Here is a 16,415-nt window from a genome sequence, read left to right as displayed (position 1 = left end):
TTTAAAGAAATGCAATTTGTTTTTCACTTTCAAGTACATGCCATGACAAAATAGGATTGCAACTTGCCACCTAGTGAATCAAATAAGCTTTGTTGAATAAACCTGATTTCTCCTTGATTTCTTGACTTGTTGTGAAGGGCATATTAAAGGATTTTATTTTCTCAAGGAATAAACACATTTTCACAAATAATGAAGAAGTAAAGCCTTGTCCATGGGAAGCTCAATTTATCATGTAAGTGGTAGATTTAAAAGAGCTGCCAGCTTTCAAGATCGCCCCTGCTTACGAACAGCCAATATTGACTTTAAAAAGTACATTTAGTGCCACTTGAGGGCACCATTGCCCAGCAAATTTTTCCCCATTGATCACAGATTTCTGTTTTGTTTTTTTCATAGATATCCTTTATCAAAGCTCAAGCTCTAAAGTACTTTGGAGATACACTTGAATATTTAGCTAAATACATTTGAACGTTTACCTGTATGCAGTGTGCAAACTTGAACATATACTGTCAGAGGTCTCGGAGTTTCCTTAACATATAACCCCAGTTGTAGACAATGATCATACAGTTAAAAAAAGGTGTCTTTTCTCTTGAGCAGGAGTTAGAACAGGAATTAGCAGAACAGAAGAACCTGCTTCGATCAGTAGCCAGTCGTGGAGAGGAAATTCTAACCCAACATTCTGCTGCAGAAACCTCCGGCGTTGGGTATGTTTGAAACACTTGTGCTTTCTCTCTTCATTATGTTTTCCTGATATTTGAAGAAATTTGAACATCTCAATTTTATTTTTAAAATCTTATGCAAAATTTAATCATTTTGTTTTCACCTTCAAATACTCCATTTGCTTGCATCTTGAACATTTTGTTGCATAGCGGGAGCCTACCTAGTGACTTTAGTGGTGAACTTGCTTGCCTTCTTCTGGTAAGCTTAGCAGATCTGTACAGATACTCAGCATATCTGTCTAGACAGGATAGTCATGAGTTCATTTCTTTCAGTCAGGAAACAAATGCTGCACAAAATCATATCCATGATGATTCGAACTAAATGATTGTATTTGACTGCAGAGTATTCTCCCTACAAGCTGCTGGACTCTATTAGATCGTTACAAAAATAAATGTGTGCCCACCAAATAATCTGATTTGCTTTAAGGATCTAGTTCTAGAAGTTTTACCTGAAATCATGGAGCTTTAAGCCCTGGTTGGAGTGAAAAATTTGAAAGCCTTGGACGCAGAAAATTAAAACGTTAGGAGTGAGTGTTGTAGGAAAGGAGACGGGGATATTACTCTTCTTGGTAAGGATGGGGAGGCCCTCAAGCCATACAGCACACATGGGGTTAAGGCCTGCCCACCTACTTAAAGACATCCAATCAGTTTTGTAATCAGCAGCACTGAATTATATATTTGAATGTGGTTTAAAAGGGGACATTTTAGATTGTTTATACATGAATAAAATAAAAAAAAAATACAACATACCTAGGACTGTACAACACAGTGAACTCCATCCTAAACAAAAGACTATGCATTTAATAGTATAATTATAAAGGTGTTCTTTCATGAATTGTAAGAGATGTACCTCACGAATGCAAGGTTTTAATGATGGGAAATATATGGGAACTCTGTGTTTTATGCATGATTTCATATAGTACTAAAGATCATAATTTGGTATCATCTTTTGGAGCCATAATATGGCAAATATCATTGACTCCATTTCCCATTTCTGAACATTTTTCAGAGGAAATAAACTCAAGGAGCAAATCTATCTTATGAAGATGTCTCTTGGATTATTATTTATAATATCAAATAAATGAAAATGCAGAAATACCTACTAGTGTGAAAAAGCCTAAGGAAAATTATAGCATATATAAAAAGTTACAGAGCCATATCAGAAGCTATATATACAATACTAAGTAAGGGTGTGATGCACAATTGAGGGTATATTATGTTTAGCATTAAATATGCATAATGGTGAGTGTATGGCACAACAGAATATAGAGAAATCAAAACTAACTTTTGGAAAGAGCAGACTTGGGGATGATTTTCAAAATTTTGTTTATAGTTTAATCAGTGCTGGTAGAATGTTGATGTAATTAAAATGTATGTGTGTGTATATGCATGTATACATTTTTTTCTATATTAAGAATTTCAAGGTCAAAATGATAGGGGGGAACAAATGCAATGAGTATATTATAAGAAAAGATGTAGGAAGGCATTCAAGAAAGGAAAAGCAGAAGAAAAACAGTAAAATATTGGCACAATAAAAACCAGTTTAGGGCAGTGCAGGGGTGGCGCACTGGCAGATTTATTGCTGCCAGGAGGGAGACCCGCATTCAATACCTCGATCCTACACAAGCTGAAAATAGGAAAAAAACAAAAAAAGAAAAAAAAAGTTTAAAAGAATGGATATTATTTAAAAGAAGTATGCATCTTTAAAAAAGATGGATACAATTTAAAAGATGGATATTTTTATAACATAAACAAGGGTTACATTAAAATAATTATAAAACTGCAAAAATTGTGTCAAAAATAACGAAGTTAAAAAGATCTCTTTTCTCCATCATGCTTAAAAATGCTGGTTAAGGCCCTAAGTATGCATTCCTTCCATGCTGATCTTAAGTTGAGATTTTCCTTCACTTTCTGTTTTTTGTTTCAATTTTCTCTAAGAGGTTTTATTCATCCCTCACAGTTTTCTGAAAATTTTTGTCGAAGCTCTTTTCACAAAGAACCCATCCAGACATTGCCACCTTACCATGCATAGAGTCACAAAAAGTAGCTTAAGAACCCTTCTTTAAATTTATTCCCAGGATTCTTTTCTTTTCCTTGGCTTTTAGCTTTGGTAAGAACCTAGAGGAAAGCCAAACAACTATAAATTTCTCTTTGAAATATAAAAACATTTTCAAAAGAAATTTGCGGTCAAGTATTGGCTTTTTGTACAAAATTCACTTTAAAGACGGGTTATAAATTCTTTACTTTTAATAAAAATTCTTTAGGAAAAAAAATCATCTTTATATATAGTTGGTTTCAATTCTATTACTCTTTTCACACTTCTGAGTAAATATACCAAGAAGACTAACAACCATCAATAAAGTGATATCCAGAAGCCAAAGGAAAAATACATAAATATAAAAAGAATGAAATAACATTGCTAGGGAAGGGAGAAAAACGAAACAAAACCCTGTATTCAGCCTTTAACTTAGCTGATTTTCTAAACTATCAGATGTGAATCAGTTTTTGTAAGAAAACGCCTGTGGAAAAGGCGTGACCAGGTAAAAATTTAACATAAGAGAAGTAAGTACTTATGTGATGTATAGAAGAGTTGCTGGAGCACTCCTAAAGAAAATCAACCAGAAATATATTGACATAAATATCAACAGAAAGAAGAATATTTCCCATGGGAAATTAAGGCCACCTTCTGATTCTAAACTGATTTGCTGCTGGTGTTTTACATGTGTCCATGATTAAAAATAAGAATACAGGGAGGGCCATGGTGACTCAGCAGGCAGAATTCTCGCCTGCCATGCTGGAGACCTGGGTTCGATTCCCGGTGCCTGCCCATGTTATTTAAAAAAAATAATATATATATATATTTAAAAAATAAGAATACAGATATTAAATAGTCTCTGGTTTTGTACTAAATTGGTGTGCAAGCGTAAATTAATTATAAGTGATACACCATTATCAAACGCCACCATAAAAGAAAGCACAGTAAAGAAATTTGGTTTTATAGGAACTTTAAAATGCTTTTTTATTTAAAGAGACTAGGGAAACACAAACACACACACACACACACACACACGCATACACACACATAAAAGCTCAGAGATTAATAAAGCCAATACCCAACTACAGCTCTCAATTTTGTTTTGTTTTGTTTACACTCAACATTATTTTTAGACCAATCACATTGTTATAGATCTAGTTATATCATTTTAACTTCTTAATATTTTATCTTATGAGCATAAAATTTATTCACCCATTTTCTGATAGCTGGCCATTTAGATTGTTACCCTTTTTTACATGTCTCTAGATGCACAGATGGGAGAGTTTCTTGAAGATATACCTAGAGGTAGAATTCTTGCAGCACAGGCTTACAAAGAATTTTCTTTCAGACTTACTGCAAGAGCCTTACCCAAAGAAACTGTTTTATTTCATACTTATTCTAAGAAGAATTGGGTTTGGAGACCTGTAAGGTCTTATCCTGTGAATGAACTTACTGGGTTTTTTTTTCTCCCACTTGAGCAAAAGGCTCTGTCAACATGTTAATTGATATCCAGTGAGCATTTCAGATAAGATGGTTCTGGTTTAACATAAGGGCCTCACAACTCCTTACTGACAAATTGGGATCCCTTGGGATTGGTTCCCTGAGATCAGTATTGCTACTTTTATTGTTATTAAATCCTGTTTTTGAGTGGCTGCTGTTTACCAGAGGGCTGTAGCCATTATGTGAGAACTTTGGTTCTCACAATAACGCAAGATAGGTACTATCTATCCCCACTTTAAAGATGAGAAAAAACAAGGCTCAGAGATGTGAAGCAAATTGCCCAGTGCCCCGAATCTAAAGTGCTGAAGCAGGAAACTTGTTAGGTCTGCTTCTTTCTCAAAGTAGTCCTCTTATAAATGCCACACTCACTGCCTCTTGCTAAGGGTAGTCCTTCACTGCCTCCCATGCCCTGGAAATTGGTTTGTTGTATTCTCTCTGGGATTCTGATAAAAACTGTTAATAGACAAGTAGGAATTTTTGTAGTTTTGAACTAATTTGTGGGCTCATTGTTGAAGCATAATAATTTGTAATCATATACTGTATCTTCTGATTCTAAAATTTACAGTTAGTGTTTAATTTATTCAATATTGAGCTATTATGTATTTTTGAAATATCATTATGCTCATGGGTTCAATTATAGTGTAAAAAATACTAAATGTGTTTCACAGCTAGTCTCAAGATTTCTATTTTAATTTTTATTTTAAAGTGAAAACAAATGAATAAAATAGTCTTATTCCAATTTTGGAGGCCAGATCTAGAACATATAATAAGTTATCTACCTCATCGCCTTTTTGCACACATTTTAAACTTAGATTATTTATTCTTCTAATAGCGAAACACCTGATGTGTTATCCCAGGAGTTGGGGATGGAGGGGGAGAGAGCATCCACTGAAGACCAGATGAGAATGAAATGGGAAAACCTACACCGGGAATTTAGTACCAAGCAGAAACTGCTACAGAATGTTCTGGAACAGGAACAAGAACAAGTGGTATCAAACTTTTTGCTTTTATACATTGAGTACTATAAAAAGTATGCACATCAGCTGCCAAGGGAACCAGTAGTGTGATCATCTATGTTTTCATTATCAGTTCTAAAATAAGAAAACACAAATGATGCATTCTACTTTTTTCCTACCAACCTGTTTCAAGTATCCCTAAGAATTATATATTTATATGTGAAAATATGTTTCCTAGATGTCATGTTTTCCTCAATGGTGATTAACATCTGATTCTCCATTAAATTTGAAGTACCTTTCTTTGCAACCCTGAAAATTATCGATGCAACTTCAGAGTAGGCACATTAAGCACGAAAGGAACACACAGAGCTGAAAAAAAATTATTACGTCATATTAATTTCCATTGCTGTTTCTAGTATTCAATAATTTTAGACCCTCTTAACAAGAAACCTTGGGACATATTAGATAGACCTAAAGAGGAGAAAACAGTGGTTGTTTAGAATGATTACTAATCCTCTAAAGAGCTGCTTCCCAAATGGGTACTGGGTGATGCTGAGCTCGGTTCCAGCAAACATGGCAAGTCCAGTAGAATTGAACTTAGTGGCAGAAGATTCCAGATAGAAAAAAGTTATTTGCTCAAGCCTAATAGCAACTAGAAGGCAGGAAAACCGACACCTTAGAAAGTTAATGAGTGAGACAGCAAAGAGATTAGTCTAGATCTGGTATGCAGGATGAATTATTTCACCATGGATAGTGCAAAAACAAAAAGATGAGTTGGGAAGCTTTTCTTTTTATCCGTCATTGGAAATATTGCCATTGCCGAATCGTCAGCACATTCCGTGAGCATTCAGAGTTAGAGAAGTAGTTATTTCTAAGGGAGATTTTCATAAGGACAGTTTTCCAGTGTCTATGTCAATGTGCACTTCCAAACCAGAAGACCTGGGCATGGTACATCTCCTCTTCAATAAGCTGTCCCTGTTTGCCTCTAGCTTTACAGCAGGCCCAACCGACTCCTGTCTGGCATGCCACTGTACAAAGGTGATGGGCAGACTCAAGACAAGGCTGCAGTTACATCTCTGCTGGATGGATTGAATCAGGCCTTTGAGGAGGCTTCATCCCAGGTAGAGCTGTGCTATGAGTTTGCTTTTGGAGCTTGGTCTCCACAAAGTTGTGTCACCCTGTGAATGACCTGCTAAGATGCAACACTATCGATTAGTCCAGAAAGCACCTAGACCATGGGGTCCCATCTAGTAGTCTTTGATTCCTTGGACTCTGTAACAGACTCTGTGGCCCTTTGGTGTTGTTTTCAGGGTGGAGGGACAAAGAGGCCGAACATTCACTTGGAACAGAAGTTATATGATGGAGTCTCAGCTACTTCTACGTGGTTGGATGATGTTGAAGAACGTTTGTTTGTTGCCTCATCACTTTTACCAGGAGAGACGGAAACTTGCATTTTCAACCAAGAGGTAAGTTTGGCAGCTTGTGTCTGTGAGTATATGACATGACAGAGCACTTGGAATTTTGGTATTGGATAATTAATGTTACATATAAAGAAGATCAAGCATAAGAAAGTTATAATAAAGCACAAATGATGAGTATTTCCAAGCTGCCTGGCGTAGAATAGAATTGTCTAAACATAAAAAAGTTATCAAAGATAGTTATACTTTGCATTTTTGTTCTTTATCTTATGTTTGTATAGGGAATTAAAAAAAAAACTGGAGGACTTTGCAGAAACACTGTTACATTTCACCAGACCTATATATGAAGCACAGGCTAAAACTTTAACATACTGAATTCCTAAATTTACACTGTATAAAAGTCATTTTTTTTTTTACCAAATATATATTATTTATAGCTGATGGTATAAATTCCTGAGAAAATTGCCTTCAATGGCTCCCTTAAATGTTTTAACTTCGCTTAGGTATTATTACTAAGCAGCAGGAGTGGGAAAGTGGACTTTTTGTGAGAAAATGACTAGATTTTCATTTAAATTCATGACTTTAAATGCTGAATGGGCTTTCACTTTTATCAATCCTAGACTCTTGCAAAAGATATTAAGGAAATGTCTGAAGAAATGGATAAGAACAAGAACTTGTTTTCCCAAGCATTTCCCGAGAAGGGTGATAACCGAGATGTGATTGAAGACACATTGGGCTGTCTTTTGGGCAGATTATCATTGCTGGACACGGTGGTAAATCAAAGATGTCATCAGATGAAGGAGAGACTTCAGCAAATACTAACTTTCCAGGTAGGTAGGACATTATCAAGGATTTTTGACCAGTCTCCAAGTAGATTCTATAATAACCCTCAGGATGTCTTATTGAGGTATGTTATGGACCTATTTCTCTTTTAATAAAGTACAATGAAGAACAAGGACATTACAGAAAATAAAGGGATTGAACTAAAGAGTTTGAACACTAAAAATTTTATGCTCCTAGAAGTAGAGGGTTGACAGTACCACCCAGTCCAACTAAAGGCTGAATAAAACTTTCAATGCAGCCAATCCAAGTCAAATTTATACATTTATAATTTCCAGGGTGGCCAACGGTGGCGCAGTGGCAGAGTTCTCGCCTGCCATACAGGAGACCCGGGTTTGATTCCCAGTGCCTGCTCATGCAAAAAAAAAAAAATATATATATATATATATATATGTATATATATATATATATACATATATATATATTTGTATATATAATTTCCAGTAGTTAATGGTGGAGTTTAAAACGTGTTACCAAAGAAACTTGCTGGATGTATTATAATACAAAAAGAAAATAAGAACCCAGTACCCAAGAGCATTTGAAAGTGGCTGTGTAATTCCTTCTGTGTTAAAAATGTATTATTTTACTTCCAATAATAACTTGTCAGACTTTTTGCCTATTAGCCCCAGATTAAAGTTCTGTTGACAACTGAAAAACTGTGTGCTTATGAAACGTTTTCTATGACTGCAAACTGAAGCAAACACAAAAGCCAATGCTAAAATTTTAGTATTGATTTTCATTCCTAATAAAAATCACCCTTTAGACATACCTAAGTTTTAATTGAACACTATTTTTAGCAAACATTTATGATTGATGTAATTAGGGCAAAGAGTTTGTTGTAAAATTGTGATTTGTAAAAAATATATATACTGAAAAATTTCAAACAAGCGTAGCATTAATAAAGAAACATGGGATTTTCTATATATTCAGCTAGAGGGAAAAAGTATCACTGGATTACAGTAGCTTATATTCTTAAAACTATGAAGTAAAATTATTACAAATATTTGTGTCATTTTTTTATTCACAAATAATTTTCACATATATATCTTGTTTAATCTTCAGAACATCCCTATTAGCTAAGCATTGTTCTAATAGTTTGTAGAGTCATTTGAGCAGTATTTAAGAATATGGGCTCTGAAACCAACCTTCCTGGATTCAAATGCTTGCTTTGTCACTTATCATTATATAACTTTAGCTTCTTAACTTCTCTTAGCCTTTGTTGCCACAACTATTTTTTAAAATTTTATTCTAGTACTGTATATATATATATATATATATATATATATATATAACTTAAAATTCCCCTTTTTAATCACATTTGAATATATAATTCAGTGCTGTTAATTATATTCACAAACTTTGTCACTACCATCCATTACCAAAACTTTTCCATTACCCCAATCCTCAACTGTTAAATCAATCCCATAGTAATTGCCTCAGAGAGTGTTGGGAGGATGAAATGAGTTAAAATGTGTAAAATCCTTTGGACAGTGCCTGGTAAGTAGTAAACATTGAGCAAGTTCTATTACTACTGCTACTATTAATAGTAACATTATAGCAGATAGGATCTGAAACCTATAATGAAAAAGTTAGATTGTTTCTCCAAGGTTACTCATCCAGCAAGAGCTAGCGTCAGTATTTGATTCAAAGAGGACTTTTGTATTTTATATTATTAAAGTGATGTAAGTGGACATGTAAAATAGTAGAGCCATCCAAGATGTATTTTTATGGCAGAATCAATAGAAGAGTATATGCTGATGGTTTGGATATGGGGCTTGAGGGAGAGGGAGACTGCTAAGAACTCCAGGATTCTAACTTGAGAATCTAGGGATATTGATGATAGAAATGATTGGGGGATAGCTTTGCCATTGCCAGATTAAACTATATTTGTGGTGGTACCGTTGACCGGTGGACAAGGCTGGAAAACAATATGGGTAGAATTGAGATACTCAAGAGAAGAGTCAGAGGAAACATCAGGATATTCGAGTCTGGGGCTTAGAAGAGAGACTCGGGTTAGATATTTACATATGTATCTCTTAGTTTGATTAGTACATACAGAGGAAAGAGCATTCCACTTGGAGTCATATGAACTGCAGTTGATTATTTGGGTATTTTGTTTGGCTGCAAGATCCAAATGTATGTGCATGTATACCCAATAAATCTAAAATCAGCGAGACTTACGTAATTGATAGAAATTTGTTTCATTACTCTAAAATTAATCTTACATAAAGTAATATGCTGAGTCATAACAGCATTCTACTCTTATCAGTCAGAAATGAGGTGGATTGAGAGTTCAAATGTGTATATCACTCAGAGGCATATTTCTCTTATTCAAATTGCACTTACTATGTTAGTGTCCTTGGCATTTTAAAATTTTATTTGCAACTGTGATCGGTCACAGTAAATATGAGCTAAATTATGAATACTCTGGCACTTATTTTATTGTAGGGATCATTTTATTGTAGGGATCTAAGTGGAAAGTGTGTAGTCATAAAACCCTTAAAATCATATTCTCTATTTTTCTTCTGCCAACAAGTTTCTACTTATTGATGGCCAGCTCACGAACAAAAACTGACATTTTGAAATGTTTGTGTCCCGATTTAATTGAGAGAAAGGGTTCCAGTGTCAATATAATTAAAAGTCAAGTCACAAACCATTTGATTTTACTTTGCAGCAAACATCTGGTGGGCTGTCAATATTGAATGGATGTTGGTATGATGATGACTTAATTTGCCACTTAGCTTTCTGATATGAGCTTTTGCCATGCTTCCGACATTATTCTAAACCCAAAAGAATATCTGGAAGAATGCAAAGATGTTGTATTTGTGTGGAGATAGATATCTGCATGGAGTCACAAGCAAGTTAATTATCAGCTATACTGTATTTTGGACTTTCCTTTACCTGTAAACTTTTAACCCCAAATAAATTTCTGTAGCATGTAATTTAATATTTTAAGTTATTTAAAAATGGAAAATGAAAGAACTCTTTAAAAAAATGAGTTAGGCAGCACAGCTGATTTTAAAACTTGAAACTTTCTGTAAATCTATTTTCAAACGATTGGCATCCCATTTCTTCATGCCTGCTGGTAGTTCTGGTGACAAGAAAACAAACAAGTGTAATGTCTGTGCTATCTCTATATCATATCTAGATACCTTCATTACCCTACTGTAGCACACTGTAGTAATTAAAAAATGGTTAATTTTTAAGAAAATATCAAAATCTGTCTATTATTAGCATCTATTCAGGTATTTTATCTGGCAATTTTTTTTTTTTTTACATGGGCAGGCACTGGGAATCAAACCCGGGTCCACTGGCATGGCAGGCAAGCATTCTTGCCTGCTGAGCCACCATGGCCCACCCTGGCAATTTTTAAATCAAGCATATTTCTCTGCTTTACTATTTTGACTAGTCTCACAATATTTAGCATGACTTCAAGAAATGTGAACCCTGTTTTCTATTAGCTTGTATAAAATATAATTAAGAAAATCAATATGCTACTAAAATAAGGATATTATACAGGAAATAGACGTATCATTCAATTTTAACACATGTAATTTATAATCATCTACTCATTTGTGTTAACTGAACTTGCATTTTGTGTTATAATGCTTCTGCTGATCCTAAAGATTTTCTTTCATGGTGTAGTCACCCTTCTCCTCATGAGATAGAACATAGCATCTTGGTGACATGCACTCGTTTATTATCAACTGGCAGTGAAGAGGTTATCACTTGTTAAGCTTCTGCCTCTGATGAGCAAGTAGCCCATGATATGTGTATGATTGAATACTAATAAGAAATTGGCTTACTTGATAATATTTTAAGGAAATTTTTTAAATGTTTAATTCAAATATATAGATACTGAAGAGTTTATTCCTTTTGAATCTGTTCAAATGAATGGGAAGTGCCTTTAAATATGTATATGAGCAGATACACATGTCTTAGTGGCTTCTAATGGCCCTTATGGCCTCACTGCGAACACAGTTCCATAACACAAAGGTTTTTTATAAAAGTCAGATGCCAACTCCTCCTTTCTAGCAGTGTTTACCCAGTGCTCTCATAATAGTTTCGCTCTGGTTTACAGTTAGGATTTGCATATCGATTTGAATTTTGTTCATGACAACTATTGCCTATTTGGATTGTGTGCTCTAATTCTCAGCTTTTTAAAACTCTGATTTGGGTTTGGCTGTGCAATTCACCCACTGCTTTGCTGTAACCTTGCATTTTGTGTTATAATGCTTCTGCTGATCCTTAAAGATTTTCTTTCATGGTGTAGTCACTCTTCTCCTCATGAGATAGAACATAGCATCTTGGTGACATGCACTCGTTTATCATCAACCGGCAGTGAAGAGGTTATCACTTGTTAAGCTTCTACCTCTGATGAGCAAGTAGCCCATCATATGTGTATGATTGAATACTAATAAGAAATTGGCTTACTTGATAATATTTTAAGGAAATTTTTTAAGCGTTTAATTCAAATAATCCTCTAATTCATAATTCCCATTGGAATTGCATACCACATTCTGATAGTTATCTCCTTTTTGTACGAATATAGCTCAGTGCAAGAACATTTGGCCATTTTAATGAGTTATGATTATGAGCACAAGGCTTAGTTAATATCTTTTTCTATCAGCCCTTCACATGTGTCTTTGGTTATCATGATTTATGGATGGCATTTTATAAGCTTGCATGAAGTTGAAAATAGTATCATTCTATAAGACTGTATTTATTCTTAAAAATCATATTTTATCAAATCAGGATCACCCCTATAGGATATTTTTGTCGATAAAAATCATCAGTGTAATACTTCATCTGTGATGTTTGAACATGCATATTTGTTTCAGATGTCACAAAGAGATCAGGGTGGTTAGTATGCTTTGTATTTGAGTACTTTCCCTCCATTTGTATCAAGAGGAAAGTGCTTGTATAAAAATCTTCAGAAGTCACTTTTAGTGCTTAGGTAAATTGTTCCCAGTTTTTTGTACCTTCCCTTAGGAAGGTGCAAAAGTAATTTCTTTTGAAAATTAAATGCTCAAGCTATTATTTCTAGAAATCTGCATTATATTTACAACTATTTTGAAATTCCTGTTGCACATGTTAAGTCTATCTATTGCTTTCCTCCTCAGAATGATCTGAAGGTGTTGTTTACATCGCTCGCCGACAACAAATACATCATTTTGCAGAAACTGGCCAGTGTGTTTGAACAGCCTGTAGCAGAACAAATGGAGGTACTTACAACTGCCTTTTCCTGGAAATTGAGAGCAAATGCATAAGAATCCCTAGATCTGATTTACTATGAAATTTCAAGTAGTCTATGAAAGATTAATAGCTTACCATAGCATCTTTATTTGTTGTATGCTTTGCTTTTAAGGGCTGGGTTTGAATAACTGGACAGGTTATGTTGATTCTGTCATTCACTTCAGCATGGCACTCGGCAAGGGGAGCTAGGAAAAGGTGCCAGCTATAGCGGCTGACCTAAAGAGTCTCCCACCTAACAGTGAGGTTAGATAAGAACTTACATGACCCATTCAAAACTGTCCTGGTATGGTACAGATGAAGAAGTATAGATATTACTTCCAGGGAAGAAGACTTTGTAGAGGGAGATTTGGAGGTCTGACAGCCAGAGCCTAGTTCTAGTAGATTCCCAAGGATCCCCTAACAGGGAATCCAGTGATTAGCTGAGGTGGTTTACAAAATTTTATGTGAATCACGGCTCAACAGGCAGAGTTCTCGGGTTCGATTCCCGGTGCCTGCCCACGCAAAAAAAAAAAAAAAAAATATGTGAATGCCTTTTATTTTTCTGGACCCTAATTTTATCAGCTTTCAAGGGGTCTTGCGTTTTCCCCAAATGAAAAAATTATTCTTTTATGTGTTCTCTTCCACATGCAAGGCCCTTTTGTGTGTGTGTTTTGCCTTAGAACTTACCCAATTCCAAAAAAGATTTGAACAGCTCTGGTGATGTTTCTGCCTTGGATTTTTTTTTTTTTTTTTTTAATATGGGCAGGTACCAGGAATCGAACCCAGGTCCTCTGGCTTGGCAGGCAAGCATTCTTGCCTGCTGAGCCACTGTGGCCCGCCCTGGATTTTTAATATGAGATACAGGACATGGATGAGCAGAAGTAACTTTTTTTTTTTTTTTTTTTTTTTTTTTACTATTGGTGAATATAACAAAAATATATGCTATGGATAAAGAAACAAACAACTATATATTTTATTTGAATTGATGGAAAGCAACTAACAAATGTGCTAATTCTACCCCCCAACCCAGCCATCCTCGATGCCCTTTGTGTGTTGTTGCTGGTGGTGATTCATTCAATCCCTAGCCCTCTTACCACACAGATATCCAGACCTCTTCTACCTCAGTGCTTTTGCGCAAACTTTTCTCCTCCACCCACCCGTCCTTCCTTCTTCATTCCCTTCTGCTTCTTGTTTTAATTCCAAAGTTATTTGCCTATCAGCCTTGGCCTTGAGAATTTACTGTCCCCCAGTGCACTGCACTCTATCTTCTTTTTCTTAATTAAAATTTACTTTATCAAAGTAATACATGCTCAGGGCAGGCCATGGTGGCTCAGCAGGCAGAGTTCTCAATGCTGGAGACCCAGTTTCGATTCCCCATACCTGCCCATGCAAAAAAAAAAAAAGTAACACATGCTCAGAGTTTCAAAGATTTATATCAAAATACAGTGTTTCCCTGTTCTACTCCCACCTAATCCTCCCTGCTCCTTCCCCTTTTGACTTTTTTAGCTGTTTTCCCCAGCATTGGCCTTCTCTCTATATATCCAAACAACATGTATGTTTTGTAATCTTTTGTTTCATTCATTTAGGAAATCATCTGTTGATTTTCTATTATGGTAAATGGAGATTTCATTCCCTTACACAGCTCTCTTCTGTTTGCCTCTCCCATCCTCCCAGTATCTCTTCTTGATGTTTGCAGTGTTAAGCCCACGCCATGCTGTGCCTTGTAGGGTACTTTGGCATTTTTCTTTCTTACTTTTAATTTTTTCTAAAACTATAAATTGCTCTGTGTGTGTGTGTGTGTGTTCTGATTAATTTTCTTTGTATCCATTTCTCATTCTTGCAATATCCAAAATTTCCTCCATACAGTTTTCCATAGAGTCAAATCATATTAGCTAATCCCCAGCTTCAATTCTTGTTGTCTACACTTTCTCCTTCTAACTCCACTGGGTGCTTACTGGTAATATCCTGGGCCTTTCCTTTGCCATCGTCCTAGGAATAACTTGCAATTATCTGTTGAGTAGGACTCCTTGTTTCCTAGATCTCATGTCTTCTTTCTGGATTGATCCCCTTGCTATAGAGGAGATCACTGCCCATCTAGTAGCTTCCTTGGGTTAAAAAGACAACTGTAGCCGAAGGCATAGCGATGATACCCATCAGTATACTTAGCTCTCAAGTCATGCCGTTCCCATACAGACCAGACCTGGTACCCCACAAGCCTGGTGCTGCATTATCTTCTTGGGATCTTCTTAGCCATCATCATTTAACATCTCCCCCTTATCAGATCTTCTCTTTTATGCGTCCCAATCCTGCCTTTCTGTTTATTGGATTACTTCCTCATTTTGTCAGAGCATATTCTTCATCAGAAGGGGTGCACAATAGGTAGTTTTTGTTTTTAGCTCTTGCATGTCTGAAAATGCTCTTTTAATATGCTATTACTTGATAGTTTGGCAACAGAATTCTTGGTTGGAAATCAATTTCTTTCAGTTTTGCTGCTTTTGCACCATTGTTTTCTAGCTTCCAGTGTTGGCTTGAGGACACTGAACTCGTAACTCTTGATGGTTCCCGGTGTTCTGGAGTTTCATGCTATACCTACAAGAGGGCATATTTTCATTCACTGAGCTGGGAGCTCATTGAGACCTTTGGGAGTTCACAGATTTCCTTTCTGAGAAGTGTTTGAATGATTTACTTAATATTTTTCAACCCTCAATTTTCTCTGTCCCCCTCTTTTAGTTTAGATGTTGTATATTCTTCTCTAGTTTTCTGATTTTCTCATCAGGCAATATTTCCACCCCCTCTTGGTATTTTTGCTCCACTCGCTGGGAGATTTCCTTCAAACCTGTCTCCTGAGTTTTTAGTTCTGCTCTCATGTGCTGAATTTCCCAGTGTTCTTTTCGATTCTCCGGAAGGTCCTTTTTGATAGTATCCTGTTCTTTTTCTGTGGATGCAGTATCTTTCATAATCTCTTGAGGATATTAATGATATATTTGCTAAAATTTCCTTTTTTCTGTATGATCTTTTTCCCTCCAGGTTGCTTTTATGGTTTCCCTTATTTCTGATTCTTGCTTTAATGTTAGAAGCTTTACCAGATATCTGTAAATCCTTTTTTGTCTGCTCACATTTAGGACTGGGGGGGCTAAATAGCTAAATGGGAACTTTGGGCTTAGCTGCTTTGATCTTCATTAAAAGATGGCCCCTCTGGGCTATTTTTGGAGAATCCTTGAATCAAATTTTTAGGCCTTTTCTTTTGGTCTTCCCAGATTTCCCCCTCTCCTGCCTGATGAGTGGAGCCTCAGTTGCAGCTCTCTACATGTGGTGAGAAGACTTAAAGACTCACAGAAGCATTTAATGGGCATCCCATCTTTTCAGCCCCCTGTTTTCAGTCACAAACCCATACCTGTGTCTGGTGCCCCTCCCAGAGATTACCTGTTTTACCTTCTACAGAAAATAAACTTTCAGTCTTTAATAGGGAAAGAAATGGGGTAGCACATAAGAAGGAAAGGGAATCTAAGGATTTAACTGCTCTTTGAACAGCTTTTCTACAGTCCTCCTTGTTAGCACCTCCCACTTCACCCTGGGTTCCAGTGACACTTGTCTCTATAAATCATGTCCCTGCTGGCTTAGGATTGAGCCCTCTTACCTTGCCTAAATCAATTATCATGTATCCTAGTTTCCAGCAGCCAAAATTCTGTTGCTGTTGTCCTCTCTCCTGTCTCAA

At 35.8% G+C, this 16,415-nt stretch overlaps 1 protein-coding gene and 1 non-coding gene across 15 annotated transcripts in view; both read left to right on the top strand.

The window, feature by feature from the left end:
• Positions 1-16,415, top strand: part of SYNE1 (spectrin repeat containing nuclear envelope protein 1) — a 536,476-nt gene that overhangs the window by 389,466 nt on the left and 130,595 nt on the right. For all 14 annotated transcript variants that reach the window (XM_077149294.1, XM_077149293.1, XM_077149295.1 and 11 more), the window contains 6 exons: positions 595-701; positions 5,084-5,240; positions 6,197-6,328; positions 6,518-6,673; positions 7,246-7,455; positions 12,589-12,690. In XM_077149294.1, coding sequence (XP_077005409.1) covers positions 595-701; positions 5,084-5,240; positions 6,197-6,328; positions 6,518-6,673; positions 7,246-7,455; positions 12,589-12,690 — 864 coding nt within the window. The remainder of the gene's footprint in view (positions 1-594; positions 702-5,083; positions 5,241-6,196; positions 6,329-6,517; positions 6,674-7,245; positions 7,456-12,588; positions 12,691-16,415) is intronic.
• LOC143675394 (U6atac minor spliceosomal RNA) lies at positions 1,248-1,370 on the top strand. Its single transcript, XR_013171619.1, has one exon. It is a non-coding gene; the product is annotated as a U6atac minor spliceosomal RNA (small nuclear RNA).

Source organism: Tamandua tetradactyla, chromosome 2, assembly GCF_023851605.1.
Source record: "Tamandua tetradactyla isolate mTamTet1 chromosome 2, mTamTet1.pri, whole genome shotgun sequence".
In the NCBI taxonomy this organism is placed as follows: Eukaryota; Metazoa; Chordata; class Mammalia; order Pilosa; family Myrmecophagidae; genus Tamandua; species Tamandua tetradactyla.
This window is presented reverse-complemented; position numbering and strand designations above follow the sequence as displayed.